At 33.1% G+C, this 26,688-nt stretch overlaps 1 protein-coding gene across 1 annotated transcript; it reads left to right on the plus strand.

The window, feature by feature from the left end:
• The first annotated feature begins 12,108 nt into the window (after positions 1-12,108).
• On the plus strand, positions 12,109-26,013 carry LOC109337301 (deSI-like protein At4g17486). Its single transcript, XM_019574247.1, has 4 exons — positions 12,109-12,311; positions 13,474-13,714; positions 14,574-14,861; positions 25,434-26,013. Exons 2-4 carry the CDS (start codon positions 13,504-13,506, stop codon positions 25,679-25,681), a joined length of 747 nt encoding a protein of 248 aa, XP_019429792.1. The 5' UTR covers positions 12,109-12,311; positions 13,474-13,503; the 3' UTR covers positions 25,682-26,013.
• The last annotated feature ends 675 nt before the right edge of the window (positions 26,014-26,688 follow it).

Genomic DNA, 26,688 nt, shown 5'->3' on the forward strand with positions numbered 1-26,688 from the left:
CTACAAAGCGATTGAATAGAAACATCTAAGTAAAGGATTCAATTGATAATCGTACCACGAGAGTAGGAGCAACTTCAATTGAGTACACGTATTGAAGATCGATAGAGGATGACACATATCAAAGAACAATTCACTCTCACAACTTAAAGTTCATGAAAATGAACAAAACAAGGATTTGTGAGTGTAAAGACGGTGTGAATAGTCATTTTTGTCCAGCCCGACCCATAAAATACCCAAAACTAACTTTTTTGGCATCAGAAATTTTATCCAAAAAAACAATATATAATTATTTCGAAAAACACAAAAAATTAATTAATAAAAAGGAAGTTCTAAAACCTATTTAATTTCATAAAACAAACATAATATAAAAATGTCAAAAGGGAAGTGGAACTAGAAGTGTCGTGGTAACCTGGTTAGTAGTGGGGAGGAGTTACCCTTATTTTTAGGGGATATGGTTTCTCCATTACTCTTTAAGAAGGTAACTAAATCTCTAATAAAAAGGGAGGCGAGAACCCCGCAGAAACAATAAAAAAATTTACAAACTCCAAAAATCATAACCATAAGCAAGACTAAAAGAGTTGTGGTGTCACAAAGTTACAAAGATTGGAAGGGTGGAATTTGAGTTCTACACAGGTAGTAGCAAGGAAAAAGAACCAACAATAAGTAATGCATTAGTAGTCCAGTGCATTTTTTCTGAGACATAATCATCACAATAAGCGACTCCAGGTTAGTAATATGTACTACATTCATAAGAATTCTCATACCACATCATACTGCCTATATCAACGACATTTATCCCATAATAATACTTGCACTTTCACATGATAATCCCTAACCTTCATAAACATAAACACATCTTTATTCATTATTATACTATTGACATATATGTTATACCTTTGCATACTCATGAACATTTTTTCTTTCTCTAATGGACAAACATAAACAACACATAGTAATACTCAGTAAATTAAATCAACAAACACTATTTTAACTTCAAAAACAAAATCATCACCATCACACACTCATAACACTCTAAAAAATAAAGCCACGATAATACTAGGGAGCCTTTTGAAAACCAAAGAACACGCTCCGACAATCGGTAATGTCGTTTACCACTGCCGACACGACCAACAAAAGAGTGTTCATCGCTGCACCTCCATGTCCATGGTCTGGACATCCCTGGCCGTTACTACCTCCGTCCAAAGGAGCCTTAGGCATCGCTGGAAGCATACCCGGAGCCAACCGTCCACCATCTCTCTTCCACCCTTGCTGCCGGAGTCAATGAAAGCGCCACCCCCTTAGCCCAGTCGCGTCCAGACGAAGACGCACATCTCTCTCACCTCCGGGGTCACGAATGGCACCACCGCCGTCACCAAACCACATCTAGGTGCGAGTCGTCTTCTTGCAGGTCGAGGTATTCCGAACTCGGGATGTCACAGTCACCCCTGTGAGTGGCATGACTCCATCATCTATTATGCCTCTTCAGAGAGATTTCCTTCATCTTGGCCAACCCAATCTTCTTCTGTCAAGCCTGAATAAAGATGACGAGTCCATAGCTCAATTTCCTTACCCAACTCCTCAAATCCTAATCTTTTACCTCTTTAGGTTTAATCTTTTACCTCTTTTACCTCATTTGTTTTATTCTAATTATTAAAAGGCCCACATTAGGCATTACAATAGTAATATAGGTTATAATTACATTAGTATATTATTTCCAGCCTAGAATTATATGATTAGTCATAGCAATACAATTAAATATTATACTTTGTTTTGTTTTATTTTTATAACATTAATTTAATTATTTTAAAAGAAAAATTATGTTTGAAATATTCTTAATAAATTATTTTAAGATTTACTAGCGAGGTTACAACTCGTATTGCATCTTTCTTCTCGCTTTCAGTCGAGAATCGGTCGCGGTCACTTCTACTGCTTCTGCTATCTATCAAAGTGGAAAGAGGGTAAGCAATCAATATTCACTCTTTGTCTATTAATTCCACTTCGATTAAATTCAAATAATTTCTAATTGTAAATTAAACCAAGTTACCAATTTTTAAAACCAGATTTACGTAGTATTGATTTCTCTATTGCACCTACAGATACGTAGGAGTAGGACAAACTCTTGTCAGACACAAAAATAAAAAATAAGTATTTTGTTTAAACAATTTAATTTAAATAAATCAAGGGTATTTAGTTCATGCAATTAGTTAGGGCCAGTGGCGGATCTTGGTGTAATATTTAGGAGGGGCAACAATAATTACGTTAAAGAAAAATATATATTCATTTAAAGTGTTGCTCTTCATTAAAGACTTCAACTCAGGTGGTTAAATTAAATGTAAAATTTCCAGTTATTTATTTTTCAATATATGTCAACATATTATCTATAAGAAATTTACCTTCTACTTTACTACATAGTTTTATTTTATTGTCTTTGTTACTAGAAATAATCTTCATGTAGTAGATAAATAAGAATAGTTAAAATAAGATGAATAATTCGATCAAATAAATAATATGCATGCACTTTTTTCTTATTGACAATAATAAAATTATAGGATCAACAACAACAATAAAATATTAAAATTGACATCTCAAATAAATCTTCTCTTACTCACATTGAAATCTACATGTATAATTTTTGCACAAAAATGAATCTGGTATTAATATTAAATTATTTATAAAAATATATAGAATCTTAGGACATAGTGTAAAGTTTGACAAAGACAATTTGTGATATCATAATAATATTATCAACATCTACGCATATAAAAACCACACAATTTACACGAAGTAAAAATATATATTTGAAAAAATAGAAAAATAAGTAAAAATATATTTTTTAAATATTTGAAAAATAAAATTCAAGGGGGACAATTTCCCCCACCTGTTCTAACCAAGTTTTGCCCCTTGTTAGGATACTGTTTAATTACGTACAGACGAGGTGCTAATACCTTCTTCGATCTGTAATCGACTCCCGAACTCAAACTCTAATATAAAAGACCATTTTATCCTGATTTGGGCTTAAATTGAGTTTTCCACGAACCGCAAAAGATGTGGTGGCGACTCCCAAAGAGGTTGCGTAGCCAAAAATCGAGGCACGACAAGCGGTAACCTTTATACTCGGAACTATTTCTAAATTAGATTTTTATTTTTAATATTTTCATAATTATTCTTGTCAATTGTTCAATTGTTCTAAATTCAGTTTTAATTCCTATTTGAGTTAAGGCTAAATTAATTGTTATAATTAAAGGATTTTTTCAGTCCTCATGGGATCGATATTTTATTACTTGAAAACATAATCGTTCACTTGCGATTTGCCCTATCATGTTTTTGGTGCCGCTACTGGGGACTGTGTCAAAATTTCTTTAATTATCAATTAATTCATTTACTTTACTCTAGTGTATTCCGCGTGTTCCTTTTTCTTGGTACCTCTGCATGTTGCCCATTTGGTTTATGCAAAGTTCGAATTACTACTTAGAGCCAAAAAAGACTTTCCATAGAAGAAGAAGGCAACAAATAGAAAGAGCAAGAGAAAGATGTGCGCATGTACAAACAATGGTTGAACGAGATGAAAAACCACTTCGCGACTATGCAGGTCCTAATGCTCGTAGTTCATATCCTGGAATAATATGCCCAACTATTGAGGTAGATAACTTTTCTTTGTCATCTGCTCTAATCCAAATGGTGATGCAAAACCAATTTGGAGGAGGAGGTCATGAAGATATGAATGCTCATATTGATTAGTTCTTGGAATTCTGTGAGACTGTAAGAATCCATGGGGCTTCTCCTATTAATCACACTCTTATAACAATAATGAAAGGTCAGGAAAAATTATTTGTTAACCTTAATAAATTTCAAGAGGATCAAATCACAATTAATAGAAAACATTTAAGTATGTTAAATGATTTGAATTCTAAGATAAAAAACCTAGTCATCGATGGAAAAATGTTAGATGCACAAATTGCCCAACAAGCTAGCAACTTTAATAGGCAAACATGGATGTTTTTAGGACAGGCAGAGAAAAATCCAAATAATGAACATTGCAGGGCTATTCGATTAATGAGTGGGAAATAACTCAAGGATTTTCCACGAACTAAGATTGATATACAAGTGGAAGAGAAACATACTAAGACACAACTCCCTGAAGAGGAACAAAATTTTGAAAATGTGTCTAAGTATGAAGCTCCACCACCATATGTGCCACCAATTCCTTTTCCCCAAAGATTTGAAAAAGCAAAGTTAGAAAAGAAATATGGGAAGTTCTTAGATATCCTTAAGAAATTATATATTGAAGTGTCCTTCACTGAGACATTGCAAGAGATGCCTACGAACATGAAATTTCTTAAGGATATTCTACCTAAAAAGAAAAGACTAGATGATTATGAAACAATTGCTTTAACTGAGGAGTGTAGTGCTTTAATTCAAAATAAATTGCCTCCAAAACTAAAAGATCCTGGTAGTTTCTCTATCCCTTGCTTAATTGGTAATACGAATTTTGACTGTGCTTTATGGGACTTAGGGACAAGTGTGAGCCTCATGCCCTTATCCGTATGTAAAAAATTGGATGTGAGTGAACTAAAACCCACTATTATATAACTTCAATTAGCAGATAGGTCAGTCAAATTTCCTATAGGCATCTTGAAGGATGTTCCTATCAAAGTTGGGAAAATTTTCATTCCAACGGATTTTGTAACACTAGAGATGGAAGAAGATGCACAAATTCCAATCATATTAGGTAGACCATTTTTTGCTACCTCTGGTGATATAATTGATGTTAAAAATGGAAAATTTTCCCTAAGCATAGGGGAATAAAAAGTTGAATTTGATATTGCTAAATCTATTAAACAACCTTCTCCTGATGACTCATGTTGCAAGGTTGATATGTTGAACCAAGTAGTAAAAGAGGAAGTGCCTAAAGTGAAATATGAGAATCTCTTGGAGAGAAGCATGCTGGAAGGTTATACTTTGAATTTTGATGAGAAAGTGGCCGAGTGTAGTGAATCTATAAATGCAAGCTCACCACTCCCCTGCAATCTATATGATGAGAGCTTGAGGATCACACCTAAATCTTATAATTGGGAGAAAGTGAAAGCACCTAAAATAAAAGTAAAAACACTCCTTCCATCCTCAGGTATGAGTTTATGGGATCCTGTGTGATGCACAATGATCAACCGTCGAGTTAATGACGTTAAACAAGCATTTCATGGGAGGCAACCCACGTTGGAGATACATTTTTAAATTAATTAATTTTAGTGTTTTAGCGTCTGCTTAAGTGTCTCCCTGAGTTCGAAGCCTTTGTAGGGGGTGTATATAGTGTCGGTAAAAAAAAATCATAAACTCTAAAGAAACAAAAAAAAATTACATGGAAAAGGGCTAAGACTATAGTGCCTATTAGTTGCCCCATTCAAATAAGGTATTTGCATATAATCCATCTAGGACATATGGGTCATTTGAGACTATAGTGCCTATTAGTGCCTATTAGTTGAGGGAATTCTGCATTTAGATAGTTCAATAATGTCATGCATACCATATAGATTTTAATTTTTTTGGTTGAATATTCATATTATCATGCATTATCATATATTTCATATATCATTTATCCTTTAGTTTATGTGTTGTCGATATGCTTTAAATGAAAAAATATACATGAATGATGATTGTTAATTTGTTACCATGTTGAATAAAAAATTGTTGATAGAATAATAACATGAAAGACATTAAATTTGACAATTGTGAATTAAATTTGGTTAAATAAAGGTCTTTGTTTCATAACTTTTGCTGGATTATCAAATGTGAGAAACTTGGGTCAAACACTATAAAGGTTTTGATTTGAATTTACAATTGCATAAAACCCCTTTCTTTCTTTCTTTCATGAGTGCATAATTTTCTATGATTGTATATTCTAGAACTTGATTTGTGACCGTTTCAAGATTGAAGTATGTCTGTATGCATGAAAATGATATAGGCAATTATGACTTTTTCTTTTGACCTTCAACTGCTTGCTATAAATATTGAAAACTCATTAGTTGTCCACTTTTGAGCATGAAATTTAATGATTTTTCATAGCAACTCTAATGAGGGTTTGAAGTAATTTGTGATGTTTGGTTGAAGCAATAGAAAAGGTAAAAAAGTCATGTGTAGTGAAGGAAACCATAAAAAGGTGAGAAAGAGATTATTTTTTTTATCATTTCTCTTTTAGAAAAATAATAAGAAGGAATAAAAAAATAATACAAAGACTACTAAAAGAGAAATGATTGAAAAAGTATATAATAAAGAGAAGTGTTGATCAAAAAATGATCATATGACAAAGTAAGGTCTATTAAGATAATCTCAATGTTTCAATTGGATGTCTAAAAAGTATAAGTATTTTGGGAAACAATCGTAAGAATTTTGAATTATCTTTTCTTTGTTTATATCGCCTCAAATCATTCACCTTGGTCACATTACAACCACTTAAAGGCCTCTTGATTTTTGCGTACATTCAAATACAGTTAGTGGCAATTTGGTTTATAATCAAGCCTATGGTAATTTACTTTCATGAAAATTTGAGTGAAACACAACGACCTTTAAACACATGAGAGTATGGGAGAATAGTGACCCTGATTCAAGTAGTTGTTATGACTCGAAGACATAGCTTGAATTAAATTTGTGTATGATTGTCTTGTCTTGATATCTGGATTGTTTCAAAACTAACATGAGAATGTTTATTACTTTGGGTCATGGTTTCTATATCATCATTCATACATGATTGTGAAAGTTTGACATAATATTTGCTTCAGGATAAGAAAAAGATAAACTTGAGGGGATTTAATGAGTGTGAAATCATGTTACATTTGCATTGCATTTAATTTGCATTTTAGGATATAATTAAGCTTTTATTTCTCTTTGTTTGAGTTGAGCGAATGTTTTTGGCTATATTGTGCAGTTTGGATGGAATGAAGCCAAAAAAGAGTAGAGATTGAGTGCAAGAAGATGAATTCAATATTGAGGCTATGCGAAGACCAATTGAATGGCCAAAAGAAGTCGTGAATGTTATATTTTATTCCTATTTTTTAGATTTGTTTTCTTGGGCTTATGCCAATATTTTGTAATTAGGATAAATGAGGGTTCTCCCTCAAGGATGAAAAACATTTTACACTTTACATTACAATTCTCTAATTTAGAATTTGGTATTCTCTTTTGTGAGTAATTCCCTTTGTTTCTAGGATTTGGGCTATGCCCTTTTACATTCAATAAACATTTGTTCTTACTTATATTTCATTAAGTGTTGTGATTTGAATAATTAAACCGAGTCTTATTCGTGTGAGTTGTTTGGCTAATAAATTACACATCTTAGATACATTGGGGAAGGACTGAGAGGCGAACCCAACTATTCGACCACTCAGTTATTCAAACTAGAATCCTAATTCACGAGAGTAGTCTTAGGATTCGCAAGGCTTTATAAAATTCACTTTGAGTTGCTACAAAGCGATAGATAGAAAGATCCAAGTAAATGATTTAATTGATAATCGTACCACGAGAGTAGGTGAACTTCAATTGAGTACACATGTCGGAGCTTGAGAGAGGATGACACATATCAAAGAGCAATTCACCCTCACAACTTAAAGTTGATGAAAATGAGCAGAACAAGAATTTGTGAGTGTAAATGCAGTAACCCTTATCCTGAGAACTATTCCTAAATTAGATTTTAATCATATTTAATATTTTCATAATTATTCTTGTCAATTATTCATTTGTTCTAAATTCAATTGTTCTAAATTCACTTTAATTCCTATTTGAGTTAAGGATAAGTTAATTGCTATAATTAAAATAATTTTTCAGTGCTCGTAGGATCGATATTTTATTACTTGACGACATAATCGTGCACTTGAGATTTGCTATATTAGATAATATTCATAGTACCCAAAAAAATCTTACACACTTTATATTCCAAATGTTCAATCCTAGACAGAGAATTTGTTAAGATAGTCCCCCGGATGAATATATAATCAAAATAGTACTTAAAACAAGGCTTGAGCATCCATGCCTTATCAAAGTTAGTATATATGTTATCTTTTGCAAAGAATAAAAGAAAATAAGATGGATACCTTAAAAAAAATTAGAGTAATTATTGATTTTAGTCCCTTATGTTTTTCGACCTTATTAGTTTGGTTCGTCAAAAATTAAAAATCTCAAAATGGTCCCCAAAAATTACAAATGTGGGTCAAATTAGTCCTTTTAGGGACAAATTAGTTCATACCAAGTGTTTTAAAATATGCTAAAAATGGCTAATTTAACTCACATTTAAAAATTTTGTGGATCATTTTGAGTTTTTCAATTTTTTAGGGATCAAAGTGGTAATGTAAAAAAGTATGAGAGAATGAAATAAGTATTTATTAAAAAAAATTAATGCATGGTTCATAGCAATAATTGCCATTATTATCTACCTTTGATTAATGAATTTTTTAATCACTTTAGAACTGTGTCAAAATTGTACTAACTTCTAACCATGTCCCTTTTGAAAATTCTCCTCATGTGCAAGTATTTTTTTAACATCATTTAAACTGTTGGATACCATATTCCACAAAGAATATTTTATGTGACAGACCAACCAAAACAGTAACACCGGAATAAAAGAAAAAAACAAAAGAAGGAAGAGGTCCATATAATTTGAAGGACAAACATACCAATTACTGTGTTGCTTCTACTGGCTGCTAAGTGAACTTAGCTTTATGACCTGTGTGTAAGTATTGATGAGTAAGACCCTACTCTATCTGTTCATTTGGTTTAACCCGATCATGATCAAACTTAAATATAATAGGGTATTGTCAGGTCTAGAGTCGAGTTCGAGTTCTAAAGTTAGGTCTGAATAATATTTAGGTTGAATAAGGGATAAACATGGCCCTAACCTACCTGTCTCATGGTCACTCATTCATCATTTTGTATGTACATATTCAATTTTGTATAGAGTACCAACATTTATTTGACCCAAAATATTATTATTCTTTAATTTTTTTATCATATAAATATATGTGAATGATTAACATAATATTTACATATATATCATTTCATATGTTGAATTAATTGTCTATAATAATAATAAGTAATATTGAGAATAATTTATCTAAAATGATATGCAATATATTTAATCGGATCTAAGATCATAGTCAAATTAAAAAACGAAGCCAATCAACATTTAAGATACGATTAGCCTTCAGATCTAGGTTCAGGTTTAAAAAATAATCTAAACAATATTTATAGTTAGATAAAAGACAAACCTTACTTGGTTCGACCAGACCTATACCTACCCATGCTTCAAGTTCCTACTATATATGAAAACCAAAGAGTAATGCTAACCACGTATACTTACAGATACATTATTCATAATTTCCACAGCTCATTGGAGTTGAATAGTTGATCAACCTTTTATGCATACCTTGCACACTCAATTCCAATTTCCATCATTATACGTGTTGTGAAGATGAACCTCTACGTAAAGTAAGGTTCTCGAAGTCATCAATTTAAATTCTGAAATATTCTCCACACTAATAAATATAAGGTTATATATATCTATCTCACTCAAACCCGATCAAATGTATTGAACTGTTCTTTTTTATTATCGACTCTATGTCATAGGACTCTTCTCATTTCTTTTAATTGTTTGGGAACAGTTGTCGTTGGTTGCAGCAACAATAGCCCTACTTTACTGCTATTGTTTAACTTTTTTCACCTTCAACAATGTCAAATCCCCAATCACCCCACGTGCTCTCAAATCTCCATGGCATTTCTGGCATTCGGACTCATTGCTTGGAATTGGGACCAGTTATTTTATTTAATGTGATGCCTAAGAAATAATGTGATACCCATTTGTCCGATGAAGTTGATAAATCAAGTGGTCCATTTGCATTATTATTTTATCACCAGTTTGGTTCTTGAATCTATGGACAACTTGGAATATAAATATAAATGAAAAGTCAATTGAGACTAGATCATTATATCTTCCTTTGAATTTGTAGACATAATTTTGTTTGAGATGCTTGCCACTAATGTTGCCACCAAATTTTGTTATTGACAATTATTTTTTGTATAATCAACAATATTCCCAACCTATATGAGTAAAAAATTAATGTCTTTTAAAGTATATAGTTGTCCATTCCAACAAATGTCATTGAATCTTTAAAATTGTGTATTATCTATTAGGGATTCAGTGAGGTCTTATACCACTGGACAAGTATCTTATGGCATATTGATAAGCATTTATACATGATGGAATAGTGGATCACATTTGCATCCATGGGATGTTTTCATGTATTTTTACACCCATGAACTTGAGAATCCAACCGATTGTGATGAGTGCAATAAGAAGAAAAGGAAAATATAAAAGGGAAGACATAACACAAGACACCCGTGAAATGTAAAGCAATGGAAGAGTAAATAATGTGATAGAATACAAGTACTTTGATTGTGATAGGAAGGGAATGGCAAATGGCAATGTTGGGGTACAGTACACTAATGGACTTTATTTTGGTACTTTTTTATTGATATTTTGGTACTTTTTATTGATATTTTGGGTACATTAAATGTTAGGCAAAAGAAAGACTTGTCTGGCTACCAAATTATCAGCCAAAGATGATTCAGAATTTTATAAAGATTGATTTACTCTTCTTTAAAATATTTTAGGGGTTTTGTTTTGGTCCTATTTATAGGATTATCTTCCAAAATTATATGTATAATAAATAAATTTGTTATCAAAACATTTCAATTTACTAAAAACATTGATTCAAACAACAATAAAACATTTATCTCCTCAGATAGAATCAACTATATATAGTGAAAAATATTATAATATTATATCATAAATAAATCATGTTCATTAGAAAAATATTAAATTCTAAGCATTTATCTCATTAGTTGATTATAAAGAGAAATGAATTTAATGTCATTAATAAAGGACAATTTTTATAAATTACATGATAAAATTTAATGATATTTTGTTTGTGTAAATTTAAAAAAGAATATAATATATATGTACTGTCAATATAAAAATTTATATACACTCAATATAACATTCATTATTTATTCATATTAATTTTTTATAAGTTAATAATGATTAAACATAAATAACACATAATATAGTAAAAATATATAAAACTCATACACTATTAAAATATAATGTATATAATAAGAGTATATTTTTTTTGGGTACATATATAATAAGAGTATATGAAATTCATAGTGAGAATATATACCTTATAAAAAAGATTCAGCATTAATTTTTAAAGGGAATTCAGGACGATGGAAGATAGTAATGTTCCATTGCAAACTGTTGTATTTAATATGTCAATGAAATAATGGGTTTAGTTGTTTAATACAAAGTTGTCCTTTTAAATTTCTTAATCACTACATGTGTTTACACTAATTAATACAACTGTGAAGTCCGTGCGTGCTTAGTTACATTATCCGCACGAAGCCACTAACTTTAAAACGGTTACTTAAAATAGTATTTTCCTTACAAGACCCAAAATTGCGTTGTGTTGTGTTACAACAACACTTAACAATAGTTATACAATAAAAAATGTGTAGATTCTAAAATTGAATCATATGTGTGGAAATTGAAAATAATAAGACACTGTCTTAAATAATAATTGTCACTTTTTTTGGCAAATTATATGAATGAATGTTTTGTTGATAAATCAAATGAATTGCTTGTTCATGAATTCAAAATTTTGGAAATAATCTTTCATTTAAGAGGATATATTTTGAATAAAATATCCATGCACCATCTTATACATCATTCATGTATTATTTATTATTAATTTGTATTTTTTGAATGAATCAATAATAATTAAATATGAATGATAAAAATACATTAATATTGTATAAAAATTTTATACTACCAATAAATACATTTGTTTTGTAATATTTATTTTTCCATACATACCAAGTGGCCTTGTGAGGAGATTTTTTAACAAGTAAACAAATATGTTTTTTCTATTATTAAGTTATCACTTTAGAGTATATGATTATTTCTTTCAGTAAATATTACTCATGCGAATTCAATTCTTAATATTTTGATTTATATAAAATCTAATACAGTTTTAGACCACGAAGTTTGTTGAAAATGGACAGAGTGTATTAACACTAAACTAAGCATATTTTATTTTATCTGGCTTCATTCATTTCACTTCTCTCCACATCTTCAACACAATCATTCCTTCTTTCTTCACATTTTCTTCTCTATCTCTCTCTGAAGAGTGAGTTGTTTTGTTTTGAGGAACCTTCTCATTATCACAGCCTTCTGATTCTCTTTTATGGCATCACTCTTTCAATCAGTAGCTGTAAGATTCTCTCTATTATTATGTTCTGTTATTAATTTATAGAATAATACTAAGATTTAAGAAACAAATTTCTAAACTTTAGACACTGTTCTTCATTAGCATTATTATTACTCTATCTCTTTGACACTTTTCATTTTTGTTCTTGTAAACCAAACATTTTTCTCTTTTAGTGATGCAGTTCTTGTACTCTTCCACTGTGTTAGATCTGAAAACTTACATTGAAATATATCTATGACCATAATTGTGGCAAAAGTGGTAATTGTACTGAAATAAGAAGCTATTAGGGCTTGTTCCATCTGCAAAAATTGTTACAAGGTCTTCTAAAATATCGGAAAATAATATTTTTTGATAGGCAAATGTTAGTAATTTAGTATCTTAGTATTTGTAGTGGTGAGACTCGAACATTCGACCTTACTATCACTCTATTCCATAAACCCTCCACCCTGACTCCCGATATGAGAAAGTAATTATAAATTTTTCTGGACTGAATGTGCCCTTGTAATTTTAAGTTCATATCTTACAATTGTTTGTTGGGATTTTCTATTTGGTGTACTTTTTTGCAACCAAGTAGCTGCAATTTTAGTTTGACTTGCATGCACCTTTTCCTTGTTAAGAAGCTTATAGTACTAAAGATAGTTACTAGGTTCACGCATTGGCATTAACCTTGTGTCCTGCGTATTGAATTTGTCGTTCTGTGTACCAAGCATAGGTTCACCTTAAAGAAAGTTGTGTAATTATTATAATCATGTAAGAAGTGAAAAATTGCATAGCCAAATTAACCACGTATCTGAACTCGTACTACGTCCCTAGTAACTATCATACGGAGAGATATCTTCACTGATTACTCAGATTTGAAAGGTGAAATTAAACTGAATATAATGTTTCTTAACATGCTTCAAAGTCAATGGGTTCTTTATCAATTTGTCAGATTTTTATGTGTGTTTCCTCCATTATCTCATGAGATACAAGTTACTGCTGATAAATATATCCAATAAAACTACATGTTAAAATTTTGAAAATGAGCAGATTAGTATATTGTAATCAGAAATAAAAAGGAAGGGATGACAAAACCATAGCACATTGTTTTTTAATTTTCTGTTCTCATTACTTGAAGATGTGAAAATAAACTGTGATTTTTGTGTACAAAATTTATTGGATGCAGGCATTATGTTGGTGTTTCCTTTAGGGAAAGATGACATTGAAGTCTAAGAAAGGATGGAAATCTATGTTACCTCTTCATTTTAAAGGAAAATCTTCGACCCGTTTTTCTCTGTTTCACAAGGTCAATTCAGCAAGCTATGGACCTGCCAAAACACCAGTTTATCTTAATGTGTATGACTTGACACCCATGAATGGTTACATGTATTGGTCTGGTCTTGGTATCTTTCATTCAGGTGTAGAAGGTATGATTATAGGCTTCAATCTCTTTAATTTTGGATTTCTGTGTCTTAGTCCAAGCTTATGACTTATACTCTGATTTGTGCCCAAATATATTAGTACTAGCCCTTGTGTTGAGGAATATTAAATACTATTACAAGGGTGGAAAGATAAATCTTCATTTGAACATTACAAGTTTTGCTAGCTCATAGCATGTCTATATTTTTTCATAAGTGGAGGTCATGGGTTCAACTCCGGAAAACAACCTCTTCTCTTGCGAGGGTAAGGTTGTGTACGTTTACCCTCAATACACCCCACTAGGTGGGAGTCACATGCGTTGGGCTGCACTTTTTTTTATACCATGTCTATATTTTTTCATGAGTAGAGAATGATATTTTTATGGAGTATGTAATGGGTGATGATATAATTGAATGCTAAACTGGCCTAATGCTTGACAATAAGGTCAAAAACAATTCTGGACCTGTGGACATTTACCTGATAATGTGTTTGAAAATTTATATATCAAGAATGTTCATGTTGTTTCTGAAATCACTAACTTCTAGTTGCTTGAGAACTTCTAATTTATCATTGCATAAATAACGTGGAATAATCTAGTGCTGTCACTTATTGTATTGCATGTTTTCTTATTTGAAAATTTCATACTGATCATTTGAGGGCACTCTGAGCAAGGAAACTAGAAAATGCTGGTGAGCACTGAAATTTTGATTTGTAACTTCCATATAGAATACTTGTTCCTTTTCACGACTTATATCTGTCCTTGTTTTCGAGTGTCCTAATTTTTCTATGCAAATAAGCTGAACTCATCTAAAAACCAAATGAAGATTATTATTTTCTGCCCTCATCCCTCTTACCTGCATTTGGCAGTTCATGGTGTAGAATATGCATTTGGAGCTCATGACTACTCAACAAGTGGTGTTTTTGAGGTTGAACCTCGACAATGCCCAGGCTTCAAGTTTAGGAAGTCAATATTCATTGGAACTACATCTTTGGATGCAGTTCAGGTTAGGGAGTTTATGGAATGCCAGGCAGCAAGCTACAATGGCGACACATATCACTTAATAGTTAAGAATTGCAACCACTTCTGCAAGGACATCTGTCACAAGCTGACAGGGAAATCAATTCCAACATGGGTAAATCGACTGGCCAAGCTAGGTATTTTTTCCACTTCCCACTACTTCATTCAGATTGTAGTTGACTTTTGCATTGCGCTTGAACAAGAGGAATAGGGACAAAGGCTAGAGGGAATGTAAAGTCTTGTTGCAACCTCTTCCCTTGTTTGGTATATTGCTCTAAATCAAGGTGTTAGTGTTACAACTAACCCTCCAAAACCCCCCAACCTCTTCCCTTGCATTAGTTACTACCGTCCAAGTCTCATACTTTGTTTATAAAGATCAATGAAATTTACTTCCTATTGTTGACATGCAAAAGCCAATAAAAGTGACTTTATACCAATTGTGTCTCTGACTATCTCTCACTTAAAGTTGTTCTTAATGAGCTTTCAAAACCTTTCTTTTACTTGCCAGTTCCATGTTACTTACGTTTCTCCTAGGCTATATGAGGATCGATACCATATAAATTTATTAGTGTTGATTGACTTCGTCATGACATTTGATAGGTTTTCTTCTCTATGAATTTTTAGCATATCCACATTCTCTTCTTCTACCATTTCTTTTACAAAATGATATTAAACCACTATGCACTTTGTCCTTGAATGAAAGGTTGTTTCCTTGCAATGTGCAAGGCACTCTAGCTGTCACAATACACAATAATCTTTTGCTATTTGCACCTGAGTTCTTCCGCTAAACTTTGAATCCAAATTGCTTTCCTGTGTGCTTGGGTAGCTACCTTTTATTCAGTTTCTATAGTAGATAAAGCTACTATTGACTATAATTTGGATAACCAACTTATCGCTCCTCTTGCAAGTTCCCAATGGTGTATCAAACCAATCAAAATGTGTTACTTAATTAGAATTTTTTTATAAAAAAACATAAATTAATATTTTATATTATTTTGGGGAATGCTATTGGTTAGGGACATGGGGATAGAGTCTTTTGGGATAGAGGATCCTTCTCCGTAGTAGACTTACCTTTATCAAGATCTCGTGCAAAATCCAAGTCAACATATCATTTGATAGTAAAGTTCGATCCTCCTAAACATAATGCAACATTTGAGGTTCTTTTCATGTTTCATAGAATAATCTTTACCTGGATTTGCCATGTAATAACTAACCACACCAATTGCTTGAGCAATGTGTGACCTTGTACATATCATGACATACATAAGGTTTCCCACTGCTGATACATAAGGTTTCATCCTCTCTACTTCATTGCTATGACACATACATTATGAAAATTTACATTTGGTAAGAAGTGAGGTGGAAGTTGGATTACAATCTTGCATGTTAAAGTGCTACAAAATTTTCTTCAAATAATTCTTTTATGTTTCAGTGAATTTGTATCCTATAATATTGTTTGCTAAATTGTTGGTCTCAATTACTTTATAACAAACTCTTTTGCCAACTATACATTCAATTCATAGACTCGATCTTTGTTGGTTGTTTTTGCCCTCCTACAGTTCTCAACAAAGCTCTTATTCTTTCTAGAAGACTTTTATTCATCCATTCTGTTACACTATTTTGTTGATGGGTATGAGCAACTGTAATTCCCTTTGAGCTACCTTATTGCCTTCAAACAACAATAACGAAATCTTTATCCTACTAAGTGAGATTGAGAACGACACTATAATATTCTATCATAAATCATGTTCATTGATAAAGCATATTAATTTCTAAGTCTTTCTTAATCATTTTGTCTACGATTTTTCTTGGTCTCTCTCTTCCTCTAGGAATTAGACTAGCCTACATTTGATCTACTCTCCTTACGAGGTTTCTATCGGTCTCCTCCACACATGTCCAACCATCAAAGGCGTGATTTTATTATCTTTTCTGAATAGGAGTTGCTCCAACTTTCTCCCTAATGTGTTCATTTCTAATCCTATCTTGTTCACTAGTCCACTCATTCAATGCAATATTCTCATCTCTGCTACATGAAGTCTATTTTCTTGTTGACATTTTATCGCCCAACATTTAGTCTCATATAACATTGCAGGTCTTAACCTTCTCCTTAAGTTTGAGCGGTACATTTTTATCACATATAAGAAGTGAAACACTCCGCCATTTCATCCAACCCGCTTGAATCCTATGTTTTACATCTCTGTCAATTTCTCCATTGTATTAACCCAAGATATCTAAAGCCAATGACTTGCATAATAAGAGAAAATTATCATCTATTTATTCTCCTCCATTGAATGTTCTCAAACATTTAATTCTTTTACTAGTTTCAATTCCATGTGTGCTTTGAATTCCTTGAATATTGGGAACACATCTGACTTATTCTTTATTGGGTAAATTTATAATATCCTGGAATAATCATCATTGAATGATGCAAAATATTTTGTTCCTAGAGATATTTTCGATGATTCTCACACATTAGAGTGAATCAAGCCTAGAATGTGTTTGCTTCTCGAGGTTGATTTATTAAACATCAATCTATGTTGAGTAGTTATCACACCATACTAAAAAAAAAAGATAAGTAACTTTACCGATTTGAGCCCGAGTAAGAGGTTCTGTCCTGCAAGGAGTTTCAAGCCTCGTTTTGACATGTGGCCTAGTCTACAATGCAACTTCATTATTGTTCCTTCTTGACCGGCTGTTGCAACATATGCATGTTCCTCTTGCAATATATCCCTTGAAGCATGTAAAGATTAGATGTGATCTTCTCTGCCTTCATCACCATAATAACACCTCTTATAACTTTCAAGATCTCACCGATATGGGTCTTGCACCCAAGGTAATCTAATTGCCCTATAGACAATAGATTCTTCCTCAAACCCTTCACATGTCGTACCAATTGAATTGTGTGAATAGTACCATCATGTATTTTCAATTAGCCATTACCAACTCCAACAGTTTAAGGCATGGTCATTTGTCATGAACATGGATCCTTCTGAGATAGGCTTATAAGTATAAAACCAATCTCGTCTAGGAGTCATGTACCATCTTGCCCCTGAGTCCATTATCCAAACATTAGGAAGTTGTTTTCCACCTTTAGAAATAATTGCTACTTCACTATACAAGATTTCTCCATTATATGAGGTACTTGCAACATAAACGTGAGAGGTTGTTGTATTGATCTGCCATGATTGTGATTCTCACTAGACTCACGTTCTATTGATCTTGCTTTCACCATCGATAAAGTCTCTCCTTGCTTTGAACTTCTCAATCTACCTTTCTTGTTTTTTTGTCTGGATTCTTCTTCAAGAATAGCTCTTGCAACATCATCAAAGGATAGATAATTAGAAACGTTATTGTTTGAAATGTTGATGATGAGTTGATCACATAAATCTGGTAAGCTCTAAAGTAGAAGCTCTGGAGCTCATTGTCCGTTACTTTGAAATTTGTTGATGTAAGGTGAACAAATAGTGTATTCAGATTATTGTTGTGATTCGTCAGGGATGTGGATTCATTTATCCGAAAAGTATAGAGTCTCATCATTAAGAATATTTTGTTGGGAAATGACTTGACTTCCTACAATTTAATAAGTGCATCCCACTCCTTTGCGGTCTTCTTTTCCGCAATGCTTGACAATACTAATTCCATCATTGCTAGGTGCAAATTGGCAACAACATTTTCTTCCATCTTCTTCCACTTATTAGTAGTTACCCTAGTGAGTCTGCCTTCAATTGTTTATCAATTATCCTTTCACGAAATTGTCTTTATCTTCAATTTCCATTAGGAGAAATTACTCTTATTGAACTTCTCTAACTTATATTTTGCTACCATAATTTTGACATAGAGTCACGGGGAAACCTTTGCACGATTGCATCTCACAATCTCATAAACACATAACATTTTAGTATAAAATACTTGTAGGGTCTTTTGATTATTTCTCCTCTTTTAAATAGAGAGGGAAGTGTATTTTCCTTCTAACATTTTTCCACTTAGTAAAAACTTTTTATATTTGCTTGTGGTTGTTTCCCCATTATAATTTTGAGGGTTTTTCCACGTTAAATATTCTGTGTCGTTTTCTATTTTCTCAACTTTATTTTAGTTGTGTAATATTGTTTCCATAACTCTGGTACCCAAAATTCTTTTAGGATAGATATTTTCATACAAATTCAACCATGCTATTATGATGTTATCCTTCACATATTTATACACATATCAATGAAATTATGTGGATAATACCCTCTAATGAACTAGTTATCAACCTCTAATTAATAATGTCACCCAGCTAACTAGTCTGATTGATATGGATCATATTGAGAATGGGCAGACACTAGATAGTTAGAAGTTTGTTGTATAGTTAGTTAGTGGTTGCTACTCACATATTTGCATTGGTTTGGAGTTAAATAATAATTTTACAAATGAAGCGCATTGTAATGCCATATTTGAATTTGTTCTAAGCAGGATCACTAGTTGATCGTTACAGTTTCTCCTTAAATCAACTTAAGAAGGTTAGTTGATTGATTGAGATTTTTCCTCTTGCTAGAACTCTAGGTTCTATGTTCTTTTTCTATCTTGTTCTTGAAACTGTAACTGTTACGGTTGTTATGAAATTCAAGGAATTCAGGAAAGAACATGATGAATTGAATGAATAAGGGTAGGAATTCTTATGAACAAAAGAAAAGAACTCGAACAATCTTATTCCTTTAAGATCAAGAATACAAGAGAATGTGTTTAGAAGAGAATTATGAACTTTCTATATTTGGAAAAAACTGCTTTAACTAACTATTACATTAGTCTATTTATAGCCTAACGGTGGTAACCGAATTAACCACTTTTAACAGCTTGGCAATTCCCTAACAGTTTCACCCATATCAATGCCCTTCCCTTGAAAGCATACTTGTCCTCAAGGATGAAAATTTGAGAATTTTTTGCAAAGATCAAAGTAGAATTCTCATGAAGCATCTTCAATTAGTTGGTGTTTCCACTTTACCAAAACCTTAGTCACTGCTTGTCCCTTCCTTTTAACCGTGATTCTGTCCATAATAAGTTCAGGTTCCTTGGCCACCAAAACCTCTTCTGAATTTGAAGAAATACCTGTGGAAACAATAGCCTGTCCCACATGTTTTTTGAGTTGAGAAACATGAAAAACATTGTGAATTTTAGCATGATCTGGAAGTTGAACCTTATAAGCCACTGCCCCCACCTTGCTGATGTTTGGAAAAGGCCCAAAATACTTCGGTGCTAGCTTCTCATTTACTCTAGCTGCTACTGAAATGTGTGTAAGAGTGTAGCTTAACATAAACCAAGTCTCCTTCATTAAATTGCCTATCACTCCTACTTTTATCAGCTAGTTGCTTCATTCGGTCTTGGGCCCTTCTAAGATGGAATTTAAGGACCTTCAACATTTCTTCCCTCTTTGCCAAACTTCTATCCACTAGTTGCACCTTTGACTCCCCAGGTAAGTATGGCAAGTAAGTTGGGGGAGGTTGTCCATAAACCACCTCATAAGGAGTAGCTTGTATAGAAGTTTGGAAAGTAGTATTGTACCACCACTCAGCTAATGGTAGCCACTTCGACCACTGTTGTGGAGCATCAGCACACATGCACCTCAAGTAAATCTCCAAGCACCTGTTTACTACCTCAGATTGGCCATATGTTTGAGGATGATAAGAAGTAGATAGTTGCAATTTAACACCCTGAAAAGCCATGAGTTCTTGCCAAAATCTGCTGATGAAGATTGAATCTTGTCACTCGTGATGGAACTTGGGAAGCCATGTAGTTTAAAGACATGATCCATGAAGACCTGAGCTACAATGCTAGCAGTATAAGGATGCACCAGTTGTATGAAATGAGCAGCCTTACTTAAGCGATCCACCACCACATAGATGACTTGTTTTCCATGAGAATTTGGCAACCCTTCAATAAAGTCCATGGTAATGTGTTGTCAGACCTGATCAGGAATAGGCAATGGTTGTAACAACCCAGGGTAAGCAGCTGTATCATACTTGCAACTCTGGCAGTTAGAGCATTGTTGAATGAAGGTTTTAACATCTCTGTTCAAACCCTTCCGGTGTAGCACTGCCTTGATCCTCTGTGTAGTTGCATTTCTGCCTGAGTGTCCCCCTGGTGCAGCCTCATGAAACCATTGCAACAAGTCATGCCTCAATGAAGCATCCTTACCCACCACCAATTTACTTTTTCTCCTCAATTATAGACCTTCGTAATGTTTATGCTTAGTAGATCCTGTTTGCAACTGCGCTATCACCCTTTGAAGACTTGCATCACTGACCCAGGTGTTCTTGATTCTATCTAACAATTCTGAATCCATGGTATGCACCAACAATGTTTGACATTCATGTCCCTCCAATCGTGATAAAGCATCAACCACTACATTTTCCCTTCCAAGCTTATACTCAATGGAGAAATCAAATTCCATAAGCTTGACTAACCATTTTTTCTGAAAATCAGTTGTTAATCGTTGATCCAGTATATATTTAAGGCTCCTATGATCAGTCCTTATGATGAAATGTTTGTTCAACAAATAGTGCCTCCATTTTTGAACTGCAAACACCATAGCTATTAGTTCCTTCTCATATGTTGATAGTGCTTGTTGTTGTCGATTCAACATTCTACTGATAAAGGCAATGGGATGATTGTTCTACATCAACACAGCTCCCACCCCTTGCCGTGATGCATCTACTTCCAATGTGAATTCTTGTGCAAAGTTGGGTAGAGCCAAAACAGGAGCAGATGTCAGCAATTCCTTCAAGTGCTCAAATGCATTTTTAGCTTCAGGAGACCATTTGAATTTGTCTTTTTTCAGCATTTCAGTGAGTGGCTTGGCAACAGTATCATACCCCTTGACAAATCTTCTATAGTAACCAGCTAAACCAAGAAATCCTCTCAACTGTTTGAGTGTTTGAGGGAGAGACCAATTCTGCACTGCACTGATTTTTGCAGGATCCGTAGCCACACCTTGAGCTGATATGAAATGACCCAAGTACTCTACTCTGCTAACCCCAAAGTAGCACTTAGAATGTTTGGCAAATAACTGATGCTTTCTCATCATTGCAAGAACCAACTCCAAGTGCCTCAAATGTTCACCTAGTGTGCTGCTGTAGATCAGAATGTCATCAAAAAAAACTAAGAGGAATTTGCGAAGGAAGTCCTTGAAAACTGAATTCATTAAACTCTGAAAGGTAGCTGGTGCATTTGTAAGCCCAAAAGGCATTACCAAATATTCAAAATGGCCACTATGTGTCCTGAATGCAGTTTTATGAATATCAGGGGAACTCATTCTTACTTGATGGTACCCTGCCCTCAGATCAATCTTGGAGAATATACTAGAGCCATGTAATTCATCCATTAGATCATCAACTAGAGGAATGAGAAATCTATCTATAACTGTCCCCTTATTTAGGTCCTGTAATCTACACATAATCTCCAAGTACCATCTTTTTTCCCAACTAGAACCACTGAACTTGCATAAGGGCTAGTGCTATTCTGAATAACCCATGACTTCAACATTTCTTGGATCAACTTATCAATATTATCCTTTTGTTCCTTAACATACCTATATGGCCTCTTATTCACAAGGTCCATACTATGTATCAGGGGAATTTTGTGATCATGCTCTGGCCTTTCATGAGGTAACTGAGTAGGAGCAACAAAAACATCAGCATACTTGTGTAGAATACATTCAATCAAAGGATCCAATTGCTCTGTGTCTGCATGAGTATTTAGTGAATGTAGGATGAATCCCTCTTGATCTCCCACCTGAATCATTGACAGATGCACCCCTTTCTCCATAGTCTTCTCAATTTGTTGTGCCCTCACAATTTTGCAATCCACTTGTGTGGCCCCTCTCAACACATGCCTCCTTCCTTGCAAGGAAAATTCCATAGTCAGCTTATCAAAATTCCATGTGATGTCCCCTAGAGTGATGAGCCACTCAATACCCAACACCACATCACAACACCCCAACGGAAGAAGCATTACATCTGAAGTGAAAGTACTGTGTTGAAGTGTCCAACTAAAGTTCCTTACCACTGATGAGATAGGGACTTTTGTGCCATCTGCGACTGTGACTAAGATAGGTTTAAGCTCTTCAATCTTGCACCCAATTCTTTCAGCGACTTGTTTATCCAGAAAGTTGTGAGTGCTTCCACTATCAATCAAGATGTGTAGGGGTTTTTTCTGGTATCTTCCTATGACCGCATTGTTCTGAAACCAGCCACACATGTTGAAGCATTAACAGAGATGTGATGCTCATCACTTGGTTTGACAATCAATTCTTGATCCTGGATAGATACCCCATCCTCTTCTTCTAATTCATCTAGTTCCAGTAAGTGAATTTGAAGCTTCTTGTGGGTTAAGCCATGTTCTGCTGTGAGTGGCTCATCACAGAAGTAACACAACCCCTTAGCTCTTCTCTCATTCATGTAAGCTGGAGTCAAAGTCTTGTTAAATCTTGGCTTTTCTTTCGACAATTCTGAACCTGTAGCCATTGAAGACTTAGAATTGAGCAAGGGTCTACCTCCCAGACTAACATTAACCTTAGCTTTCACATTTGGATGAATATTGGGACTAGCAGCCTCATATAACTTGGCCAATGTGAATGCTTTTCGTACTGTTTGAGGCTGGAACATTCTTACCATCATCTGCACTTCAGTTTTTAGTCCTCCAAGAAACAACTGAGGATATAATCCTCTGATAAATCCAACCTCGTGATGATAGCATCAAATTCATCATGGTAATCAGCAATGGTACCCTTTTGTCTCAACCTCATCAATTCTACCATAGGATCATCATAAGCCTCCCCGAATCTCTCAATTAAGGTCTTCACATATTCCCCCCATGTAGGTAAGGAATTGACCCACATGGATCTTACATACCCATGGTGCCATTTAAGTGCTTTCCCCTCAAAATGCATGATTGCTAATTTCATCTTAAAATCATCCGGTGTATTATCCATCATGAAATATGTTTCACATTGATATATCCATTCCTTTACATTGGTGCCATCGAATCTAGGAAAGTCAATCCTGGACAACCGTGTATGACATGCATAGCGGCTTGCATACGTGTGGATTCAGCCATCCCTCCCAAAAAAAAAGCTCTAGATACCAATTGTTACGGTTGTTATGAAATTCAGGAAAGAAAACGTTGAATTGAATGAATAAGGATAGGAATTCTTATGAACAAAAGAAAAGAACTCGAACAATCTTATTCCTTTCAGATCAAGAATACAAGAGAATGTGTTTAGAAGAGAATTATGAACTTTCTATATTTGGAAAAAATTGCTTTAACTAACTATTACATTAGTCTATTTATAGCCTAACGGTAGTAACCGAATTAACCACTTTTAACAGCTTGGCAATTCCCTAACAGTTTCACCCATATCAGTAACTCTTCAAATCTTCTTGCCTTAGGTCTCATATACTATTTTTTCTATATTTTCCAAATTTCAACTTGAAGCTCATTGCAGATCTTTTTTCTATGTTAGGGGTTCTCCTTTAATTGTCATCACTGCCAGGTTCTTTTTCGTTATGTTTTTAGCTTCAAAAGTTCAGCAGCCAAGACACTTTTATCCATTGGTTTAGCTTCAAATGTTTTTACCTTTCGTGGGAAAGAGATCACATATCCTCAAGGGTGTCTCATTCTTTATCTCGTACCAATCAGAATTTAGCAAATAATTAAAAATATTACTTTTTGTTTTTAAGAGTTTTTTTTATTTATACTAGTGTGTCTGCCGACCTACCTTTTTTCTTTTTAGTATCAAATATTTAAGTTTTATATATTTTATTTTGGTAAATTAAAATATTTTTTAAATTGAATTTACTTTATATTATAATTTTTATTGGGTGTATTTTATATTATATTTTTTGCCTTTATTTTAATGGTCAAATTAAGGTAAGAGTGTGGTTAATATATTAATAATGGTTATATATGATTATATGGTTTTTTTTGTAAAAACTACAAATTGTTAAAGGTAAAATTATATTATAGTGGTAGTTACATCATGTTTTCCCTTTATACATAATATAGAAATATAGATGATAATATTTGATTGGCGCGGGATAGTGAATCAGATACCCATACGAACATGTGATCTATATCCCCTTTCATGGACATCTATTGTTTATATAAACTTGATGCTTGTTTAGTCAATTTTTCTGTGTAATCTTATGTTAGTTGCTTTTTATGCATATCATCCCTTTTTCCTAACAATATAAAACTTCACCGGGGCAACTTCTGCTCTTAGTGCCTTTAGTGTTATAAGTCCCACACTACTTTAGTGTACGAGCACTAATGAACTGGGCCACTAGTTTATGAGCTACCTATTTGGATAGAGTTAGATACAGCTATTCTATCCGGCATTTGAACACGAAACAAAAAGATTTATTGTTTCAGATCTTGTCTCATACGTTGTCATGTAAAAAATAAATATATTCATTATTGCTATTGTTTTTGTTTCATTATCTTTGGTATGAGACTACATATTGTATATGATCTAGGACAACAAATCTTTGTTCTTCTAACTGTACCCATTCACCTGTTCAATTGTGTTAAGTGTTAACTTCTGGAGCTAACTTTTAGATGAAATTAGGCATTCTCATATATGATGAATAGTGATAACTTAGTCTTGGTACATTTCACAAACACTAGGATGATCCTAGTATGTATAACCAATATAAACTATGTTGACTTGGTGGTAGGTTCAATTTGCAACTGTGTTCTTCCTAAAGCACTAAAAGCTTCTGCTGTGAGGCATGATCCTAATTACCAGCATCATGATAGTGAGAAGATAAAGCTTAGAAGTAATTTCAACTGCTTGTCCTCGATCTCGATGCGCCAAAAGCACCTCTCGACGTCCTCCATGTTTCTACAGTCACCTCTGAGAGGCTGTTTAGCATCATCATGGGAATTGAGGAAGTCCATTAATCGTTCAATGAAGGAAAGGTAGTAATTGTTTGAAAAGTTCTCTTGTCTATGTTAGTTCATTTGTAAGTATTTTCCTAGTTTCAGTTTATTTTGTTTTGTTGTTTAAGGTTCTTGTCCTTGTTTTCTTTTTCAATGATTGTGGTGTGACCCTCATTTTGTTGATCAGTTGCAACTAAGAGTAATCCTTCCTAAGGAGTAGAAGAAGAATGCATGCAACTAAGAATGTTAACATATATCATTATTGTCTGCTGCATTGGCCGCTTCTTATTTTTAAGCTTAGACATTAGCATGTAACATGGATCAGCATCTAGTTCTATGAAAAAAGTAATAATTATGCTGGCTAAGTGTAATTATTCAAATGTGAATAATGGATATTTTTAACACGTAAGATTTATAAAATTAATAACACCCTACAAACAATTAATGTTATGAAATATTTTATTTATTGTTTGCTGATGATTATTGCATTGAAGGTTTAAAAAATATATATTATTAGTGGAGCATCTATTCATATATATTCTCTTTAAGTAAAACCAATATACATAAAAGATTGGACTATATGTTTCATTCATGAATTTACATTCCAAGTTTTATAAAAGAGTGTAATAATATTTATACACTAACTCTGTAAAAATTTATATATAGTCATTACATTATTTACCATTTATTTGAATTATTTAATATAAATAGTTGATGATATATTTGCTTACATTTTTCCCCTCTTTTTCCACTTAATGAAGGCATACTCAACAGTTTACATTATAAACTTACATAGTATACCCAATCTTTTTAAGGTGTATGTGGGACTCAAACACCATAGAAAAATGCACGGCAAAAATCCCACTCATGGAAATACTCACATCGAGCACATGTAATAATAGTTTATGAGTATGAATGAATTTTACGATACTTGCCTCTTGGATACTACAAATTTATAGATTTAGTTTTTTATTATTATTTTAAGATTATATATCATATACTTTATTAGTATTTTATAATAAATGATCATAAATTTATTAGGCAAATATT

This window comes from Lupinus angustifolius, unplaced genomic scaffold (genome assembly GCF_001865875.1).
Source record: "Lupinus angustifolius cultivar Tanjil unplaced genomic scaffold, LupAngTanjil_v1.0 Scaffold_5_59, whole genome shotgun sequence".
Classification (NCBI taxonomy): Eukaryota; Viridiplantae; Streptophyta; class Magnoliopsida; order Fabales; family Fabaceae; genus Lupinus; species Lupinus angustifolius.